The sequence below is a fragment of the Apis florea genome, unplaced genomic scaffold, assembly GCF_048593485.1.
Source record: "Apis florea isolate Af1SG1 unplaced genomic scaffold, ASM4859348v1 contig_3391_pilon, whole genome shotgun sequence".
Classification (NCBI taxonomy): Eukaryota; Metazoa; Arthropoda; class Insecta; order Hymenoptera; family Apidae; genus Apis; species Apis florea.
In genome coordinates, this window is record NW_028256754.1 from 3,006,046 (window position 1) to 3,030,378 (window position 24,333).

At 25.1% G+C, this 24,333-nt stretch overlaps 1 protein-coding gene across 6 annotated transcripts in view; it reads left to right on the forward strand.

Annotated features, from left to right (window-relative positions):
* The first annotated feature begins 5,158 nt into the window (after positions 1-5,158).
* kkv (hyaluronan synthase-like protein kkv) overlaps positions 5,159-24,333 on the forward strand; it is a 44,637-nt gene continuing 25,462 nt past the window's right edge. For 3 of the 6 annotated variants that reach the window (XM_086912554.1, XM_031919580.2, XM_086912557.1), the window contains exons 1-2: positions 5,161-5,181; positions 23,682-23,795. In XM_086912554.1, the coding sequence (XP_086768680.1) occupies positions 23,683-23,795 (113 nt within the window). In that variant the 5' untranslated portion in view covers positions 5,161-5,181; position 23,682. Of the gene's footprint in view, positions 5,182-6,391; positions 6,743-19,207; positions 19,859-23,681; positions 23,796-24,333 lie in introns of those variants that run through there. The other 3 variants (XM_086912556.1, XM_086912558.1, XM_086912555.1) reach the window with 3 other exon arrangements.

A 24,333-nucleotide genomic window follows, 5' to 3' on the forward strand; every position in this document is an offset into this window, starting at 1 on the left:
TTTTTTTTAGTTTCGTACATTTTTAATTTATCATTGACGTTGAATTTTATTTTTTCCTAAATTCTATTCCAGAATATAAAAGAAGTAGAGTTTAAGTTAATTTATAATATTTTTTCATTTGTAATTATGCAAAAATTTCATAAATTCCTAATATAATTGTTAATATTTATTGAAAAAATTAAAATAATAATAAAAATAAAATTTCAAATTTCAAATATCTTTCTAATTAAATTTTTATATTTTGTACGTGTTAATATGGAAGATTAATCAACCAATGGAAAGTAAAAAGAATGATATATTTTGATAATACGAATACGTAGATGAATAGATATGATTAGAAAAATAATTAAGATTTAAATATGTGCTAAAATCTATTGAATGAACAAAACAATTATTATCGTTATATTTGATTAACAATTTGCTGACACATGAAAAGATATTTGTTATTGATGGTGAATACGAACAATTGTTCATACAAATTACACAGTTCATTAAATATTAGAGCGATATGAATCGTAGATTGAATGAAATTCTAATCCAAACAATTATAGTTATTAATCAGTTTCAACTAAGAAACTCATTTGATATTTATCAAAACAAAATCTGGATTAATCTTACATTTTCTTAATAAAATTTTCTCAAAGTTTTTTAATTGTAATTTAGATAAATGTTAAATAATCTTTTCTTCTTCTCAAAAATTAAGAATTCATTTCTTCATTGAAAAAAGAGAAAAAAAGAGATATTAAAATATACAAATTTGTGTATATTGAAATGTAAATTAATTATTTGTATTTTTATATGTAAATTTTATAATATACAGAATATATTTATATAATATATTATATATAGTATATTAATTAATAATATACAGAAAAGTGAGAATTGAAGAAAATGCGAAGAAGGCTGTTATCACAGAAAAATCTTTTGTCTGAGTTATTACTTGATATTATTGAATTTAATAGTTTGAAGACTAAAACATCAGTTATGAGCTAAGAATGAGAAAGCAGAAAATCCATTGGATCGCGCGAATTTCATTTCAGTTGTGGAAAAAGAAGATAAGAGAGATTAATCTTTTGCACTATTTCAAATATATTTTTTACAGGAATGATGAAACGTTCAGAAACTAATATAAAAATTCCATGTTGTGTATTAACTCAGATATTATTGTTTTATTTCATTCAAATCTCGATATAAATTTCATTAATCTTTTTAATGAAGATAGCACAAGTGTTGAATAATTTTATATTGTACGAGAAAAGATATATTTCAAATATGATGAATTATATCATTGCTAAAATTTTCTACGATTGCAAAATAATTTTTTTGGAAAAGATTTTGTAAAAATTCTTTGATTAATAAAGAAATAAAAGTTTCATATTTGTTAATTTTGCTTTTGAATTTTTAGATCAAAAATCTTCTTATAAAACAGAACCAATTGGCGAATGATAAATCTTTTTAGTGTAAAGAAATAAATTATTATATAAATTAATGAAACTTTGTTTTAATTAAAAAAAAGAAAAGAAATAGTAACTACAAAAAATGACAAAGGAAAAAATATTATTCTTTTTTCCAAAATATTATATATTTGTTAATTTTTAAAACATTTTTGAAAAGAAATTCTCAGAAATTAAAAAATGAAATTCTTTGAAATTATAAATTTTCATACTGAAGATGGATTATAGAACAGATAATTCGTCTTCGTCTTTCGTCTTCTCAATTTCCATAAGAAAGATAACAGACTAACAATAGGAATAATGGTCTTTATATGTGGCTTCGCAATAAGATTCAGTGGTGGTCGCATTTATCACGTTCTTGCATATTAATATCAAGCAAATTCGTACATAAGTTTCTGATATATATATATAGATATATTCACTTCGTGCGATTTATCGTGAAAGTATATATAATCGATGCGAGTCCATCAATTTAAGAAGTAAAAATGCGTCATTGACAAAGTTATCGATGCATCATTCTCTGTTCTTTTTATCTCTGACTTTTTTCTTATCATTTGTACATTAATTTTTAATTTATGAATAAGGACTGTCCCTTTTTTTTTATTTTTTGAATCAGAGAAAAATAAAGTATTAATTTGATTCTAAGAATTTAATTTTAAAAAAGGTTTAATTTTGAAGAGAAAGTTAAGAAAGAAATCACATTAATATTAGATCTATTATAATTTATCATAATGATAGATTTTAAAATTTTTATAATAATTTATTTAATAATTTATATAAGTTAGTTATATAAGTTAGTTTAATAACAGTTGTAAATTTAAATTAAAATAATATTTTTTAATTAATTAAATTTCTTCTTGTTATATCAATTTCTTTATTATGAGAAAAATTGAAATAAATATTTTTTAAACTAAAAAAAATTAAAAATTGATATTTTTAAAAAAATTTTTTTTTATTAAAAATTCTGATTTATTCTGACGATATTTTTAAATTTAAGATCTATTTTAAAAAAATTAAATTATATTTAATTTAAAATATTGATAAAAAAATTGAAACGATAATATTATTTATTTACAAATTTTAGTGGACAAAAATAAATAAGTAGATAAATATATTATATTTCTAATAATTTAATCAACACTTTAAATAATCATTTTTAGAAATATTTGAAAACTTTTAATTTTATTATTAAAATATATGACAATTAGACTTTAAGATAAATTTGATTATGTTATCAAGAAAATTATCGAGAGTAATTTTAAATATTTTGATCTTTGACTGTAAAAAAATTATTTGTGAAGAAATTTAATTTTCGTGATCAAAGAAATTCCGAGCTTTGAGAAAAATTATATTTATGGTTAAATTTTAATACTTTATCGTTTTATAACATATGCATGAATTGTTATTAAAATTTTTAAGAAATTCATATAAAAATGTTTTATATTTATTATTATATATTCTTTTTCGAAAAAATGATTGTAGACATGAAAAATTAAAATAAAAAAATATAAGAATGAATTTTTTTTTAATGATATACAATAAATTGTGGATCGAATTGCTACTTTACTGAGAATGGAAATAAATAGAAATGAATGATAGATAAATATACGCAATTTTATGGTCACTTTGATAATGTCCTGCCATCTATCGGTGAATAGTGGTATAAATCTATGGTTGCACAGAAGATACTATTGTGAGGCCATATTGGAGAACTTTGATTTTTAAAATTTTTGTTAAGATAATTTAAGAAAAAAAAATATATTTTTTAGAATAATTAATTGTTTGATTTTGTTTGATTGATAAAATTTTTATTTTTTTAGAAAAATTTATTAATTTATTAACATAATGCTAAATTTTATATCATTTTATACTTTTTATCTATATTATTTTATACAAATTTTGACATCTTTTTGATAATAAATAATTCGATATATTATTTTTGATTATTTATGTTTAATAATATTTATATTAAAAAATATTACATATAGTAATTTTATAAATTTTTCTTTTAATTTTAAAATTAGAGTTTTTAATTAATGATTCCATTACAGTAAATATTTCCAAAATGTTAGAGATATTAACAGAGAATGTATGAAATAATATTTTATATTTAATTTTTTTTTTTATATTTCATATATCTTAAATTTTTAAATTAATAAAAAAAAATCAATCAAATTTTAAATTCAGAATTAAAGAATGGTTTTGATTATTTAAAGTTTAAATGTTATAACATTAAAATTCAAGTATAATATAGCATATAAAATATATTATTTATAAAATATTTTTATAATTAACTTTAATCCAAATGTGTTGACTGTTTGCACTAGGAAAAAAAGAAATATGGAAACATGTTATTTTATAATGAAATTTAATCTTTCCGTAATATTAATATACTATAGCAATAAAATACAAAGCTCGATAAATTTACGATTAATAAAAGTTAAATAACTCTATTCTGTATCCTATAAAATGTGTTCATTACTTGCATCGAAAAAAGAAATAAAGAAATACTTTTATTTAAATCTTAAAAGTGCAAAGTTCATTGAATTTATGATAAGTAAAAGTCATATTCCACGTTAACAATGAAGAAACGTGAAGAGTTGTTAAAACTGTTGATAATAAGAGCTGAAAATGTGAATACGTACTTTTTGACAGCGAAATCACATTATTGTTGGTTCATATTAATCGATCTTGTGTTTAACATTCTATACATAACATCTGCTAATTTTTCTATTAATTATAAATTCTACATTCTTTTTATAAAAAGAAACAAGAAAATAAAATGAAAAAAATAATAATTAAGCAAAAAATTGAAGTAAAATATGTATGATAAATATTTCCAATTAATCCATCTATTTAGAACGGATATACGCGAATCTTTTCAAATATGATCTTCTGGTATAAATGTAACACTCAGAAAAAAAGTGTTTCAATTCAGATCGAATGCAATTTATACGCACAATTAATTATGTAAACTGTAAACTGTTAACACAATATGTAAATTCATTATTGTCAAATTGATCTAAACGTTTCGAGGAATTTTATTTTAAAATGCGTATTTTTAAATCATTCTTTCTATTTTCATTTCTCAAATACGTTTTCGTTATATTCCATAAAATATGACATTCTTCATTAATTTCTAAAAACTTAGAAATTGTTTCGTTGCTCCATTTCTGATTCGTTACAGGTTAATATGTAATTATTTTTAATTACAATTGACAACTTGATCGAAATTTACATAAATTCACACAGAATACAATTTCACATGGTTGAATACAAAAGTAAAGTTTCCTTACTTGAAGAAATGTTTCAAGTTATGTGAGATATATGTAAATTATTAATTAATTTTAATTATGTTTTAAAAATAGAGCTTGATTTTAGAATATTTTTATTTTCTTTTTGGCATAAAAATTTTCTATCGTCATTATTAATTGAAATTAAATTGACATATATGATCATATCAATGATCGATTAAAAATCTGATAATTTTGATTTTGCAACGAAGATAATAACTTCATACAAGCACAATATCGATATCGATAGCATAGTTAGATATTGCAACGAAATCGTTCTAGTCGTTTCGATATCTATCAACGTATTTCTTAAGGTTTTAACGTCATCATTTAATATCGCGCAAAAAGTTTTAAAGAAGTTATTGGAAGAATGAATGTTGGAAAAAAGTGGTGAATCGTTTTTAAATGATCCTTCATAAAACTAGTGATTCGAGGTAAGAAACTCGAAAAATTTGTTTGGATGAATCATCTGAGCTCGTGTGCTCAATCAATTGATGTATTTGTGGATTGATAAGTTGCAAGGTATATACACAAGATACATATTAATTTTTTGATTTTCTAGATTTCTATAATTTATTCTAAATTTTTGCAATTCTTTTTGATTTTATATTTCTGTTAAATTTAAATTTTTTACAGTTTCAGTTTAATAAAATGTGATAAAACAATTGTAAAAAGGATATTTATTTTTTCACCATTTTTGTGTTCAGTGCTATAATAAAAAATTTCTTACATAGATATTCTCAAATATTTTAATTCGTAATCTTATACAAAAATTTTATATCAGACCTTTTAGCGCATTTAGATTGTGAAATGTTCTAACTTTAAAAAATGTAAGATGGATGATCAATGACTTTCAATAACTTGTAACTTGTCACTCGTGAAATTCCTTTCTTGTACAAGAATATTAAATTCCTAGTAATAACTAATCACCAATTCTCACCATTCTCATCTGATTAAACCACTCAATTTCCTCTTCACCCAAAATAACTCATTTTTTAAATTTATTCTATTATAATTTTCACCTTCCAGTTTTGGATGATTTTCATATTTACAACAATTTCAAGAAACTCAAGTATTTCTTAGACTCGAACTTAAAACTTTAATCTTAAAATCTAACTCAACGAATCTAACTTCCACTCTTAGAAATCTAGAAATTTCAGAATCTAAATTCTACGTTTAAAAAACCTACTACCTATTGCCTCTCACATCGTCTCTCTCACATTCAAACTAAAATCATCACCTCCAGAAGAAAAGTTCCATCACATTTATTGAACGAAGAGCCGAAAACGAAAGCCGATCTTTCCACGACACCCTTTCGTATCTTTCACAGAATTTCGCAACTAAACCTGAATTCCTATCCACGATAGATCGGCGCCATTGTTACATTGCGTCCCGCGATCCGGTCAACCACAGCTTTGACATCGAAAAAATCGTCGAAGGGACACCTGGGGAAGGGAGGAGGGGCACCGCGCGATTCGTGAGGCGCGAAGGGGGGCGGGGGAGTGGCGAGGAAAAATCGTGAGAGGAAGAGCAAAGAGAGAAAGAGATAAAGAGAATGACTCTTTAACCGTGTGTGTCGTGAAAGTTATAGCGGAGCAAGAGGGGATCCTGAATCGCTTCTGGTACCTCTGGTGGATCGTGGCTAAGCCAGTCGCTCGCTCGCCGCTCACCTAAACGGCTTTCACCTGGGCCGATTACGAGGATCCTTGGTCGTCGACCGCCTTCCAACGATTCTGACCAACGTTTCCTCTCCCTCTTTCTCTCTCTTGGCCGTGCGCGCGCTTATGAACACGAAAAACTCGTGGCTCCGTGGCCGGTGATCGGTGATCGGACCCACGACACGTCCGTATGGTGTCTCGTTCCGACGAAAACAGTGATTTCCATTTTTTCCATGCGATCAAAGGGGCACGTCGGATCGTTCCGGTTGCAAGGAAGATACGCAGACTGTCGATAGGTTTCCGCTATAGGCAGAGAGGTTTCACTTTTGTTTGGCAGGTACGTGATTTTCTGCGCTCGTTTTTCCGCGAGGAGAAAGTGTGGGATCGGCGAAGTGTTTTGAATCGCGCGGTAATCTTCGATAAATATATTATTGGGGGGAATTTAGTGGAATGGTGTGTTTCGAAAGAAACGATAAGATATTCGTGAGATATTGTATTGTTATATTTTTCTTTTTGGAAATGCATAGGAGTTATATATCAAGGCTAACTTTGAATCGGTACTTTGATCTTTGATACAGGAGGAAAGAAAGAAAGTAATAATTCGCAATTTTTTTTCTATCTTTTATCTTTACGCAAGCATGTTTTAGGAAAAAAACTTATTCATCTTATTCATCTTAGAGGAAGGAAGAAATATAAATAAAACGAATTTAGTTTGTTTCTTAATTTTAAAAGTATTCTGTATATAAATTAAATATGTTAATATACCGTTAAATTGGTAACGAAAGTGACGTTGAACATAGTTGAGAAAGAGAAAACAAATTTTGAAATTGAAATTAAACTTTTGTTAATTTTTGTTAAAAAGATTTCAACAGTTGAGTACCATTCCTTCTCTGAAATTCTTATTTCTCTTTCTCTTGGAGGGTCGTATTTTTTCTTTGTTTTGTTTGCTTGTGTTGGTTGCTCGTTAGGGGCACGCGCGAATTCCGATCGGTTCTAAATCTTACAGTTTACAGGAGTATACGTGACCCGTTTCTTTCTTTCGGGGGAGAAGAGTTTCTCCGGCGTGACTGTTGACTTTCTATTATAGCATCTGAGCAACGAGAAATTTCGTAATTTCGTGAATGATCCGATCGCTTCCTTGCCGCGCGATGACAGCTACTTTACTTAGAACCGCTTCGCGATTTATGATCTCCGGTTAAAGACGATGAATGTTGATGAATAAATTATGAATTATGAAAGTAGTTTTCACTTAAAATGTCGACTTATATTCGATTTGTTGATTTGATTTTACTTTATCCAGTTTTTCAATGTATATATTTTGAGATTGTTTATTTAGATTCTTTATTAGATTCGTTAATATTGGATGATTATTCTGTTTAAAAATGGCGATGATCTCGATTGCCAAAATTTAATTATCTTTAGAAAATGCAGGTATTTTGCAGAAAGTTTTTGAACAATACTATAATTTTAATTTCTATGCATAAATTTATTATTTATTATAAGTTTTGTAGAATATTAAATTATAGTATGTATCGAAGGAAATTTATTTTTCTGCTATAAAAATATTTAAATTCTTTATAATTATTTACATAAGATAAGAAGGATTGACGAATATAAAATAAATTTATAGAGTTTAATATATTACATTAAAAAAAATTATTATATTACATATATTACATTAAAAAATATATAAACATTATTTTTTTATTAATAAGCAAAACTATCTATATGTTGTACATAATAATTTCTTGCAATAAATCTGCAATGAATCTATTTATAGTAAAAGAATTATTATATTTACCTTTAAACTTTAATATCAATTTAATTTTAAATTTATAATATCACTTTATCAATTCTATTGTAAGAATTTCACAAAGATTATTTCTAAATGGTAAAATAAATATGTGGTTAACTTTTTCCTGTAACTGTTTAAGGAACATACTAATATTCTAATAAATATATAAAAATTAAATCATTTCATGAGAATACATAAAGTTCACAGAAAAAATATTTAAATTTTGATATTTTAATTAGACAAACTTTTTATCGTAATTAAGAGGCTTGAAATTTTTGATAATTTGGTCAAGGAATTATGAAAATAGGAAATATATAATTGCATGTTACAGTCGTTGGATAATGAATTTTCTTATTAATTAAAAAAAAATGAAATATTATAAAAAAAAGATGTATATCATGAAATTAAAAAATATTATAAATACAATGAAACATCAATTTAAATATTATAAACTAAAATGAAAATCAATATTTTTGATAATAAAAAATTATAAAAAGATACGTTTTAAATATAAATATAATTATAAAATCTAACACGTTAATTTAAATTGAATAAAAATGTCACAGATGATAGAATGAAAGATATCTGTATCGCCCTCTAATGAAGTTTCGCTGTCTAATTATGGGAATGCGAGATTTCTATGTCAGGACTTGCGATTGAGATTTCATTGATCATTTTGCAAGGCAACACGCGAACATTATAACGGTATTGCAAAAGAGACGAGGGCGTGAGGTGGAAATTAGATATTTATAGGACGCTCTGACGCGATTCTCGTGTGTCTCTCTTTTTTCTGTTCTCACTTTCGTTGATTATTCTCCTTTTTCTTCCTTCATTCTGAGTCGTTAATTGGCTGAGGATCAAGGAGATCGTGTAGAAAGCGCGATGTAATTCTTCTTTGATTCTTTAATCGCGGCACGTTGCGTGATCGATGTTATGCTTTTTCGATTAAACGTTGCACAATTGATAGAAAAATGCTTCTTTCGTCGATAATACGGTAAAACCAGAACATGACACAGCCATTTGAATAATCGAATAATGTTGCTTTTCGTTAGAGTTATTTACTTTCGAGATATATTGTTATAGATATTAAACAAATTTAAAAATTACAATTTAACAATTTTCTTGATCATAATCTTATATAAAAACTTAAACATTGCATATATAATTTTTTTTTAAATTATTTTTTAATTTATGCATGAGATTAAAGAATTATTGAATTAGTTATTTTTAGATATTTAGAAAATAGAAGATAAAGTTTTTTTGTTTCTTTGGTATTGAAATAAAGAAAAATCAATGTGTTATTGATTTTAAATCAAGAGAGTAAATGAAGAAAGATTAAAAGTTCTAGTTTTATTTTGAGTAGTAGTCAATATACATTTTAGAAAATTCAACAAAAAAATCAAATACATCATGTATAATGTAGTTATTACAAGTGTTTCTGGTAATCTCATAAATAATTAATATTTGTAAATCTAATCTTTTATACGATATTTAATAATTAATGTTGCTATTCAATTATATATCGTATTTGAACAGATGAATCTTTCATCATGGCAGTAATAAAATATCAAAAAGAGGTCATGGAATTACAATAAAGTGAATTAAAATAATTTTTTTTATCGTAAGATTTAATAATTAATAATTAATAATTATAATAATTATAAGAATCATAAAAAGATGTACAAAGTTAATTAAATTGTTATTTATCTAAATCTTATTCATCAATATCTTAATCTTATTTACTTCTTAATCATTTAACGAAACTGATTCACGGTGCAGTCCCTGAATAACGTATTATAGTTTTAAAAAAATGACTTATCTTCCGATTAAAGAGCTTTTCTTTGTAATAAAATTCCCTATTATCTTTACACGATCGTCTAAGGTAACAATACGCCTTAGAACTAGAGATTTTTAAATTAGATATATATTTGCTTTGGTCGTCGGATGGATTAAAATGAAATCCAAGATCAATCAAAAGAAAGAGAAAAATCTAATTTTTGTCGATAAATAACGTATTTGATTTTACATTATTAATAAAAATCATTTTTCTCTTAATGTTTTTCCGCTAAGCCGATCCACTACACAGACATTGACCTAATATGAATAAACAGCATTGAATGATCGTTATCACTTTACTTTTTTGGATTAAAAATGCGCAAATACAAGATTATTTCTTATCAAAGAAACGGTAATTGATAACAATTGATGCACATTGTAATTACTTAAAATTATAGAAACCTCATCGTTCTAGAATGTATCGCAATTGATAGAATAGAAAAAAATATGATATTATAAATATGAGTGATAAAATAGTAGAATAAAAAAGTAAGGAATGCCAAATGATTCAATGTTATTCAATTTCTAAGAAATTTTAATCTGATTTGATTTTAAGATTTGAAGAATCATGAAATGAAATATTTATAATAAAGAAATAATAAATACATGTATACAAATGAAACAATTTTTGAAATTAATTTAGAATTTTTTTAATAAACTTAAATTTATTTAAGTTTCAAAATAAAATTGAATTGATTTGAAAGAAATTTAAAATTTGAATTTTTGTTAATGTTTTTTAACATTTATCTAATAATAGATATGATATTTTATTTTATTTTATTTTAATCATATTTACATATATATTTTTAATATGTATATCTTTTAATATTACAATTTTCTAAATAATTATCTAATCATCTATTCTAAACAATCATCAATGTATCTTTATAGATTGAAATTTTTAAAAATTTTAAGAATTTTTATTTCATTTCAAAATTGCTTCGTTATTTATCATTTCTTTATCACGAATCTTAGTCATCAAGAATAAAATGTATTTATAAATATTAAAGTTATTGTGATCCAAGAATCATTGGAATTCTATTCTCGACCACAAAGTGTGATTTAAAGTATAGAAACTGTTTCTTGCCATTGGAAGTTTATTGGTCTTGTCATTATCAAGGTAACTGTTTTTCACGTAAAAATTGTGTCTAATTACATTGAATTACTCGAAATGCGATACATATCTTGCGTACAGATATCGATACATAATACTTCCGAGAGATTTCAATGCCCACAGTGGATGTAATGCTACTTCTAATGTTGCTTCGATCTAATAGACTAGACTAGCAATATCATGTATCAATATTATTAGGATGAGAATCTTACTTTTTCTTTTGTTTGTTTTAAAAACGTGAAATCGTTTGGAAAGTTAGTTACGTCAAAAAATCATATGGAAAATAGTGAAAAATTTTTTTTTATATTATAATGAAATTCAGAAGTAATTTTGTCTATTCCATTTAATAGAGATTTACTAATAATTTACAATTTTATAAAATATCCATTATATTGCGATAACTTAAATAATAAAAATAGATATATAATTAATCATTCATTATACTTCAAAATTCAACAACGATTCATAAGAATTTCATATATTCTATCACTATATGTCATCTATTCAGCGTGTCCTTCTGATTATCTTCTTTATATTAGCATTATCATTAAAAATTGATTTAAATTATTCAATAAGAATAGGAAAGCGGATTAGTAGTAACTTTTATCCAATGGAATTATTAGAAATAAAAAAGAAAAAAAGAACATTTGAGATAAATTTATTGATAAAATGTATTCTATTATCTTAGAATGATTTGTAAAAGTAATAAAATATGTTATTCGATTAGATATTCTTAGATAAAAAGTTAATAGAAAGTAAGGATATTTATTTAAAAGCTGATTAAAGTTTTTATGCTTATTTAAACAAATTTTATTTCTATTACACGTATATATTGAGCATTTGAATATTCCAATTAATAGATTTTCAATATAGATTTTTCAATAATTTTAAGATTTTTATTTGCAATATTTTTTATTATTTTAAATTATTATTTATTTAAACGATATAAAAAAAAGTATGAAAAAAATCTTTTCTTTTTCATGATAATAGTTAAACGATGAGTTTGACGTCCAATAATAGATTATTGATGTTGCATTGAATTATTATTCATGCTCATGATTATATTTATTCACAGTAAATCAGAAAATTATTCGAACATTGTTAACACAACAAAGTATACAAATTATATATATTTTCAAAATATTTAATTTTATTAAATTTTTTTTTGCAGTTTGTAAGTTGTATAAGAAAAATACATTATAAATGTCATAACACTATTCGAGTACTTTTTACTATTTAGATAACACATACTTTACTCTCTTTTGATAAGAAGTTAATATTATATCCTTGAATATTTTGTACGTGATGGTATCACAATGGAAATATAAAAAATAAGAGGTACTTTAAATGATAGAAAAAATAAAACAAAAAGTGCAAAACTTTGTAACATTGAAAGTATTCTCACTTAAGACTTATACTATAAGAAAAGAGACAGATTTAACATTTTAAGATAAAAATCGATTACAATTGAACGCAATTTAAAACAATTTATACTGTAATACAAACAATGCGAACAAAATCTAGTTTTCAAAATATACTTTCATCAACAACATCATTCTATCAATCAATTTAATCAATCAATTCTCAATTTTCCAACAATTATTGAACTATTCAACTTAAACTAAAATATACTTTCATTCATTCTATCCTCAAATCTCATATCTTCATTACTTCTTCATTGATTTTACATTCACATACATACAATTCTTCAACCAACAGAAGCCAACACTGGATTCGTCTTCACAACGCAATTTTTCCCGCGTCTAATTTTTCCTTCCGTCCAACTTTCAACAGAGCCTCTCCCGCGTGTGGGGTTAAGAAAGCGATCAAAGATGACAAAGTCAAGTGAATCACACGTCGCGTGGGAAACACGCCTAGAGGCACACTAACCCACCATCGACGAGGTTAGGCTGTGAAGAAGGAAACCTAGTTACCGGATACGCGGGAAAACGGTTGATTCACAAAGGAATCACGAACGGTTGGAACCGGTTAATCATGGCGCGCGTCTTTGTACGCGCTCTCCTCGATTCGATTCGAAATATCCTACGTGCGCAAGGTCATTCCTTTCTCCATGCTCTCGCGTTCTTCTGCGAAACTGTCTCCCTTTTCTTCGTCCTGTGATTCATTTTAGCGCGCGAATTCACCGTTGAATTTCCTCACGATCGATCGATTTCTTCGTTTCTTCGTTTCGTGGACAACTGAAGGTGTGTTCCATTTTTATTCACTGTTTATTCCGGTTTTATTTTCGATCTTTCGCCTTGTGTTGTTTCGTTTATGCGGCTTTGTGTTTGGCGTGAAATGAATTGAGTTTGAATTATTTTTAAATTTAGAACGGAGCGATGATAATTTCTTGAGAAATTGAAATTTTTGGTTTTAATTGTAATTGTGAGAAGACTGGATTTTAACTAAGAGATGGTTTAAGGGTAGAAGAAGAGAGTTGAATATGATTTCCGTTGAACCATATGTTGTTATTTAAGCGGGAATTATTAGTGTTAATGAAACGTAATTATTATTTAAGTTTTGTAGAAAAGTGTAAGGAAACACACTTGAAAAATATTTTTTATCTTTTAAAAGCTATTAAAAAGATAAATACAATTTTATGCTTTCAAAACTTTTTAACACTTTCAACTTGAAGCCCCAAGAGTATTGAATATTTCTTCTTGTAGAAAAATACTCATATACACTTTATTTTTTAATTTTATAATCTATTTAATTATACTACACTTAGATTGATTGATATAAATTACAAATTTGATCTGTGTAAACATTCAATTTAGTAAATGAATAAAAAAAAAAAAGGATAAAAATTAATTATAGAAAAAAAAACCAGCTTGAAAGAGATAGAATTTTTAATCCATTTAATATCGAAGTTTTTCTGTAACTTTCACAGAAGCAGGAGAGTACATATGTGAAACATTCTAAGCGTGTATATCCAGACACGTGTGTACATTGTACTCGATTCGATTTGTGGGTGTAGCACGACATTTAAATTACTGTCAATCGGTGTCACAGCTACAAGGAAGCATTACCGTTATTTTCTTCTTCTGTCGAATGTAATCGAAAGACTCGTGATAGCATGCAAGATAACCAATCGAAGATACGTAACATCGGTCGGTGAAAGAACGTTTTTCAATCGATAGTATTTACATCTCAATCGTGAAAGAAAAGAAATAAAGAAATAATAAAAACGAAGAAAAAATTCAAGTAGAAAAGTGAAAGAATCAAAGTTGGGATTAAACAGAAGTTGAAATTGGGACGTTGAAAGAGTTAAACAGTAAGTGGAAACAGTTAGATAAGAAAGTTTTTGGAGAAAACGTTGAAAATGATTATTCCATATTTTAGACACGGTATCTGATTGATAGAAAGTACATTCGATTTTGCATTTTTTTGCATAAAGAGAATCACGGATTCTTTCGATTCTTCAAGGCATTAATTTTAATATTTAATCATTCTATTTATTTTTATATTATATTATTTTGATAATTTTTCAATTAAATTTTTTAAAGCACATTTATAATGAAATTTTGAATTTATAGTTTAATTATTTCAATCAAAGTGTTCGATTTGAAAAAATATTAAGATATAATAAATTTACTGTTTTTATTTGATTAAAATTGTATAGAAGGAGAAGTGTTGGAAATATTATTAAACAAAAATTAAAATAATAATTTTTAAATTTTATTTCACACTTTATAAAAAATCTATCATTTTTTCATTGTATATATTGTGGATGCTAAGAAAATATACAAGTTTATCATCTTCTTTTTTTACATAAAATAATATATGTTTTTTAAACATATAAAAATAAAATTAAAAGTTCAAGAAAAAGAAAGATCCAAGTCAGATTATGGGGACAGAATATTTTAGTGATTTATACATATGTATACATATATACATATATATATTCATTATATATATATATATAATATATTTAGCCTATTCTTGAAAAACTACAAAATAAACAAAAAAATAAAAATATAAGTATATAAATATTTTTTGAATTTTTCAAATATCACGTTTTATGAACAAATACAATGTGAGATATTAAATCACATTTCTTTCACATTCTTTGAAATAATAGAACATTATTTATCTACAATTCAATTATGACAAGTTCACATAATGCTAATGAAACCATTAAGATTAATTATCTCTTTAGTGAATCGTTAAATCTTAAAAATAAGCTATTAACCGATCTTTTAATATTTCATAGTATTTTATTTTACAATTCCCACACATTGTCTATTATCCTATCTTCATTTTCAATTGAAACATTATTTTTCATTTTTAAAGATATATTGCCATACTTAAAGCTTCATACTATCTCTTGAACACAATTGGAAAATTTATTTTGTGAACTTTGTAGAAAAGCAGTCTAATTTATTTGTCCTGAGATGAAATTTCAGATTTCTTAAATTATTAAATATCATATTTTAACTAAGGTATACTTTAACTAAAATTACAAACACATCACTTTCGTCACTAAATTCATCAAAATCACTTCCTTAAGATTAATTTTCTTTTGGTAACGTTATATTCAATATTTCCTTTCCATTTATTTCTATCATAACTCATTTTTTTTTATGTTAATCCTCTTTATTCAACTTACACATACACAGTCAAAAAAGAACACATTGTGACCGAATAGCATTTAAGGTAGGCAATCGAGAAATGGAAAGCCTACGCGATGAAAAACATATACACGCATGAATTGAATTCCTCGTTAAATACAGAGACAAGTGGTCGCGAAAGAAACCAACAGCGAAGTTGGCTGGACCATGACAAGGGGTAAAAACAGTGGTTCTCAATTTGAATCAAAAACATCAGAAAGAAATCGTAATTTTTGACTAGTAATCTGTTAACATTTGTTTACTTTAATATAAATGATATTATTTATAATTTAATATAATTACTTGTCATTACAAATTTATTATAATGACTTTTAATATCTTGATAAAATTATATTGTTATTCTTTTATTAGTTAACCTTTCATGAACTAGTATATTACAGTTTTTGTGGGAACAAGTTAAGTTATTTATATCCATGACTGTTGTTTTTACTGTTTTTAAATCCGAAAAAATTTTAGATTTTAATTTTAAACGTTTAAAAAGTTTATCAGTAAAAATAAAAAAGTTCTTTAAAGCGATCCGGAAATGAGAATTGAAAACTACAAACAATTAACATTTATTTAAAAAATAGATAATATAGAAAAAAAAAAAAAGAAACATGAACACATTTTGAATCGTACATCCGTTAATCTAATCTAGTGTTAGTAACTTCTATTATCGCCAGATGGCACTTTTAATCTGTTATGAATGTGTATTATCGATTGATTAATTGATTGGACACGATAGCATCGTGCATCCATTGCATCAGAGAACACAAGTGACCCAGATAACCATGAAAGGTTAATTCAAAGATAATGCCTCTAATCTAGTGTTGAATTAATCAATAAGCAATACCAATACATGCTTACAGTTATTATAAGGGAAACGCATTATAAAAATCTTCCGATTTTGAAAATCTTTTACATAACAATAATATTGTTAAATATTTGTATATGCATAAATGTACGAAAGGAAAGAAAGAAAGGAAATAGTGGAAAGAAAAAAGAAAATCGAGCAGCTATAACAATTTTAAATATATCATACAATAATTCATTAAAAATTCATTAACTGTCTTTCTTTTATTAAAAACATTCTTCTGTCGAATTATCAAAAATATCTAAAAAAAATTATACTTTTGTTAATTATTCTTTTCTTAATTTTTCTTATCTTATATAAGAAGAGAAAGTCGTTTGAGTATTAGAAAAATTGTTTGAGTATTAGAAAAGAGGATTCAAAATTCAAGAAAGGTTGGAAATCACTGGGTTAAAAGATAGGAAGGCGAACAATTCCATGGTGGACAATGACTCATAGGACAACGGCCTTAAGACGACGAAAAGTGGTAGTCTAGGGAGTAGAGACACGCGCCATAATCATGCACAATCTCGCCGGTGTACCAACGTTCATGCTCACTTGATGTTTATGGATACAAGCTTAAACTTATGATCGGAATAAAATACAAGAGGAATAGAGCGTAGAGAAGGTTGATAAGCTCTGCGTGTATACTTTCTTGTATACTTTCTTTTTTTTATGTTTCCCTTGGAGACATTAATTATTTTAATAATTTTAAAAAACGAATCTTAATATCGAAGAAACGTTTCCGTTTTATTATAACTTCCATTGGATAGCTTCGAAAATCTTATATTTTTATCGTTCAATATTTTTCTAAACAATTTTATTGATTCGTAAGATCGTTGTTTTTCAAAAGTTTATTTGTTTTATTGATCAATGTCAAAATTTTTTGTGATATTTTTGTACATTTTCTTATGTTAATGTATTTCTATAATAATTTTAAATTTATATTTATTATTGTTGTCAGTGATTGATTTGATTTAATTGCTTTTAATAATATGTCAGTGTATATATGTAATAATATATATTACAATTTTATTAGGATATACAAATTGGGTATTAATTTTTTATGAAATTAATAGAACTATAACATAATTGCATTTGTTGGTTATAAAAAAATGTATCAACATTTTAATGTATACATTCGCTAGAATTTTATATAAATATCAGGTTTATCAATAAGTATACACATTTGCTACAATTCATTGTTTCTGTTATAATAAAGCGATATTTAAAAATGAAATTAAAAAATTTTCATAGAGAATAAATCGATTCATTGTCAATAATTAACATTTAGATTATCTATTCATTCAATGTGTTAGTGTTTATAGTGATTTCATTTTTGTTTTTTAATAAGTTTAATAAATCAAATTTAATTTAATTTCTATTGTTAAAGAAGTATATTATATTCCTTTTTCTTTATATTTTCGTTTCGTTAATATTATAATTTATTTTCTCGCAAATTTCCAAAAACTTTTAATGAGTTTCTATAATAATGTACTTTATAAAATTTAAAATTTAATTTTATTTAAACTCTTCCTAAATTAAAGATTTTGTTACTTGCATTTACTTTATCTTTAAACTGTCCAAAACGAAACTTTGTAATGTTGAAAAAATGTTGATTTATTTCTTGTTTCATTCGTGATGAAGATTAATTCACAACGAGTTAAAATTATGGAGCAAGATAAAAAGGTTGGACGATTATCGATTACACAACAGATCATTAGTCGAATAATAAATTAGAGGTGATTCGTCACAGGAATAAAAGAAGTAAACGTAACCAGTCCTTAATATTTATATATTATGCTGTTATACGATTATTTGGTTGGCAATAAATATAATTTATTGTTCTAGTGTTAACTAATTAAGAAATTTAAGAAGATTTTCATTAGCAAAAAAGAATTTATGTCAGTAATTGTCTATTGTTTCTGTTGAAGGATAAATAACAAATTAAAACGTAGATTAATAATAAACTTTCTTATTAAAAAAATATATAAATATGTAATCTATATAATCTATATACACATACCTGTAAATTTAAAATCTAACAGATTGCTCGTAAAAATTTAACTTTACTAGTTACTAAAGATTAGCATAAAAGAAGAAACAAGGAAAGGGCAAAAGTATAAAATAGTATAAATAAAAATTTAAAGAAAGTATCATTAAAATTTTGATCTCTTAATTTCAAAGAGAATTCTTAAAATCCAGATGATAAAGTTAAAATTCACATTTAGACAATATTAAAAATAATAAAAATCTAATATATCAGATATTTCATTACTTTCGTATGTTCAATATTTCACGAGCTTCAACTTTATATAAATCAATTTTATTAATTCACTACAACTAAAAATCTTTAATTCTTCACGAAATATTCAAAGTACCACATCGTAGCGAGCACTGGAGGAAGCCTCACGAATGACCTTCCACTCGTGCCAGAATAAGATCTAATGAAAGTTAACGGAAACAAAGAAAAAGGGGGGAAAAAAATTTGAGAAAAACAATCGATGTTCAATTACTTACTTCGAAAATGAAAAGATCAAAGAATCAAAGGTCTTTTAAACGAGCTTGAGATCTTAAAAAAAAAAAATCTATTTTAGCGGAATCCTAAATCGAAAGAATTCTCGATCAAGAAACTTGGACGTGGAAGGATCGTAGAAAAGGAGTGCGGGACAAAGCAGGGTGAGGTAGAAAAGAACGTGGTGAACAGAGGACAGAGTGGCGTGAGAGGTGTTGAGGGGGTGGAACCGAGGAACGAACGAATCCGTGACGTGCCTCGAGGGCAGCAACCGACACGGCGAGTTGCAGTGGACGTCCTTGCTACGTTATCTTTCACGGTTCGTTCCCTTTCACTTTCAGTGTCCAGGAACCAGAAAGCCCAGACCTCCACGAACAAAGGTGCGCCTCCGCCTTCTCGTTGTCCGTGTCGAGATCGAAACGAACGAGAGGAGCCACGGTCTCCTCTCCTGTTCCTTCATCGCTTCTTTCCTCCATTCTGCCCTATTTCGCCTCTTAATAGCGGCGATTATCCCTTCTGGCAGACTCAGATCAATCACTACAGACTGATAATTATAGATCTCGAGTAGGATACACTTGTTAAACGAAGTGTGACACGATGATTTTTGAAACGTTCTGCCTGGGAAAACGTTTTGATAACATATGTAAGACGATTCGAAGATGACGAGAATAAGGATGCAGAGAAGAGGTTACTTTCTTACTATGATTCGATGAATCGAGTATGATTGTGTTTGGTTAGTGAGATAGATCATAATGTTTTTAATTCTTTTTTTTTTTTTTGAGTTATTTGATTGTAATATTTGAATAATCTTTTTTTCTTTCATCTAAGATTTAAGGAAAATTTGAAAAATTAATTTTTTCATGGTTTTATTATAATGAAATAACTGATGATTGAATTATGCAAAGTTGATTCAGTAATATTTGATTAAGTTTAACTCTTTCGTCTCACACGAGGAATTAAAAAAGTTAACGTGATTTTATTATCATGGCTTAGTTTTCTTTTTAAATTAAGTAACGAGAAAACTATCGTGATATCTTTATAGAATATGATAATGTAATTATATTACGTTATAGATCGCGATTTATGAATTATGAAGTACTAAGTGCAAAGAAAGAATTCATTCTGATAATTGATTTTACGTTATATCGTAAGTAAATACAAAAATTTACTCTGAAATATTAATATTAAATTAATTCGATTCGTTATAATTCGTTATAAATCATAAGTGACCACAGTTAGATTAAATTATTTAATTTTAGTATGTATTCCATATTTTTACTGCATGCAATAATGAAATTAATTAATTCAAAATTAAATAACACGATTTATATATTTACGATAACAAATATAGGATATTATTAATTGCAATCTTAGCAGAATATAATATTGGATATTGGATATTGTTTCAAGCTGAATATGAATATAAATTTTTATTAAGTTTCATATTGCATTGAACCCATTGAAGCGTTATATTTTTATTTAAATATTTATGGATACATTATTTGTGTTACATATTTATTTTCTATCTATATCAGGTTATCATCGTAACTTAATTTTTTTATTAAAATTTTAAATATAATAAAAAATTTAAAAAAATAAAAATTAAATTTTTCGTAATATTAAAAAAATTTTTATTTTATTTTAGTTTTTTATTTTAGTTCGTTATTTTTATTTAAATGGTATTTTGTGATATATGTAGAAAAATATGTTGTAAAGTCACAAAGATCGAAACTGAAATTTTCTTATACATCTCTTAATAAATTCCATTGAAATAATATCACTCATTTCTTGAAAGATTTGATATCTTGTTCTTTTAATGATGTGCATAATTACTTAATAACTAATGATTTTGCAATAAATCAGATACATATGAATGATTCTGTAGAGATAATAAGGCGAATATTTGTAAAATCAACTAATTTTTTATTCCGCTTTCGATGAATCATTAATTAATAGATTGTGGATATCTATGCAAATTAATATTTTTATACATGTGATTAAATATGGAACTAAAATAATATTTTTTTTAGTTAAAATAGGATTTTAAAAAAAGAAGAGAAATGATATTTTTTTAAATTTATTTTCAATATTCAATTTTTTATTAAAAATATACAATTTTCGTTTCGTTCAACAACTTTTCTCGAGTAATTTACAAAACATCGAGGAAAATTTCATCTTCAATTTTGTGGATTATTTGTATTTTGAGAATAAATTAGGATAAATTCTAAATTTAAATATTTTTTCGAAAATTACTTTCTCCAAAAATTTCATCAAGATTCACAATTCAATATTCAAAAATTTATATATAAATATTATAACGAAAATTATAAAATTACCAATAATTTTATTATCAAAGTTTAATTATCAAATTTTTATTTAATTAACTTAATTATCTCTCTTTAATATGAATTAAAACTTCATGTTATCGTAAAATTAATGAAATATACTATAATGGATATCGTATTAATTTCTGCATATATCGTTTAAATTTCCCAAAAGTGCATAAATATTTACAATCTGATAATAAGCTTAAATAGAAAGCCTCTTCATAGAAAGTAAGTGCATATGTAAATATAATCCAATATAAACCGATTTTCATCCGCGAAAATGCGGTTTTAGCCGAGTTTACAATTTAAAACGTGGCGAGAAATATAGAAAGTCGGTTGCCAACTGATCCGTTACAAAACATTCACTTCATCATCCATGTTTATTTCGATAATATTCGATATTTAAAGTTCCAATACAAAATATCGATTATGTTCGTTTCACCAAGAATTTCTATTTCTTCTTTTTCTCGATCGTTACGTAGCATTTGCAGCTATAAGATTTCTTTTTATCGGCCAACTTTCTTCTTTAATACGCGGTGTTCTACATGCGCACTTTCTTTATTGTTTCTCGTTTATGTCAGATAACGAGAGAGATTTGCCGTTTTTTTTTGCAGCGGAAAAAAAACGTGGAAAAAGAATTTTTATCTATTAAAATAACTATTTTTGTTCCGTTTGACACGATTTCAGGAAACGAAAAACTTTTCTTCGACATTCTCTTATTTTTAATTTTAAAGATGATTGTAAATGATAAGAGAAGATATTTAAAAGAAATGAGAATAAGAAGACCGCACAAGAAATCTTCACTTGAATTATCAAATCTTATGATAATTTTTTCTTATTAAATATTAAGATATATAGATAATGTTTATGATTAAAAAATATTTTTTCACATAATGATTTTTAATAATAAACATAATTATAATAATAATCTAGTAAAAAAAGTATATAATACAAAATTGATATTTTACAATGATATTTATCCATCCGTTTTAAATGAGAAAATATTTTCGTACTTGAATAATACAAAAGATAAATATTTTATAAAATTTGTTGAAGAGTTAAATACTTTATGACATATCTCTTTTGTAAATTTACTTAAAAATTTTGATACAATTGAAATGATTTAATGTGTTATTCTGTAACAAATAAATATCATGCAAATATCATTGTGTACGAAACATTTAATTTATTTAAAAATTTAAATAAATTGTTCACAATTTCATATCATAAGCAATAAAAATATTTAAATAATTTCTGCACAAAATAAAAAATTCAGAAACAATATAAAATTCGAATTTCATTGATTATTCAAAATAATAACGAAAAATGATAACTCATGAAGAAAATAAGGCTATTAATTTCTTTCTTTGATTGAAGAATATATATTCAATATATCTCTTATCTTTAGATTTTAAATATTTAATAAAAAAATGCGAGGCATAAAAGTTTTTACAGGTGTTCGAAATAACTGGTCAATATTTATTCTAAAACGGCAATTAATACACCAGTGACATAATCTCTCTAGAAACTAATTTTTGAAATATATTTTATAATTTGTAATTCTTGTTATTATTCAAAACAGCCTAACTTTACATTTCACGTGGAATTATTCATATGAACAAGAACGTTTAAAATACCAAAGTTACGTTAGCTTAGAACTTCAAATTCAAAACCAGGCAAATAATTATAAATTATTATTCCTACAAACAATTAATGATGAATTAAACAATATTGTATGATTGTCTCGTTGTTTTAGATTAAAAATAGAAAAGATAAAATAAAAAAAAAATGTAAATGATCTTTTAATTAATTTTAACGAATTTATTTAATACTTTCGTTAAACTCTACGTTAAATTTGACTTATAACGTTTTATAACGTGATATTTAAAGTTAATAGGATCCAATTACTTAAGCCATAAAACGAAGGTCATTGGCGAATAAAAAAGCACACGCTACTTTCATCGAAACCTGGTTTCACATTCTCGATCTATGATATTAAATTTCCATATTGTAACATTCAAAATTCTTATAAATTATAATTAATAAGAAATGTAGGATTCTAAAAAATTAAAATTATTAGATATTTTAAAAATTATTTAGTATTGTTCGATCGATAGTATATAATCTCCTTTCTTTCAATTTTTAAAAAAATAATAATTTTATAAGATAATAAAATTTCTATTTTTCCATTTCTTAAAAAAATTGATATTTTTTTTTTTTTTTTTATAGAATGTCAAAAACTCAACAACAAAATGGAATGATGCCAGGCAATGGAACAATGCCAGATGGTGACGATTTTTCAGACGGTGAGAGTACTCCATTGACTCAGGACTATGGCGACAGGTATATATACATATACTATGTAAAATATATCGATAAAGATAAGAAAGAAAGCGAATGCATTCCAAGAAAAATCGTAAATATTGTTTAAAGGAATTTAAGGATGATAGACGACATTTAATTGTTGATTTTGCTTGCTTTCCAAGAATTAAACTTTTTTTTATTAATTTATATACCTTTATTTATTTAATGTTTAAATTTTAAAATATTTATATTTTAATCTTATAATATATTTTTATTTTTATGCTTGACATGAAATGATATTATACATTGAACTACATTGACAATGAAATTATACATTTTTCATTTCAATAGAATTTAATTATTTTATTAATCGTTCAAAAAGAATTATTATTACACAAATTATCACCAAATATTTTCAATTTTTCTTAACTTATGTGTAATTTTTTATTCTTTCACATAGTATATATAATATTATAAAATTAACAATATACGTTCATATTGTTTTATTGCACAAGAAACAAAGAAACCATACATATATTTTTTAATAAGTAATAATAAGTATCGAATATATTCACCA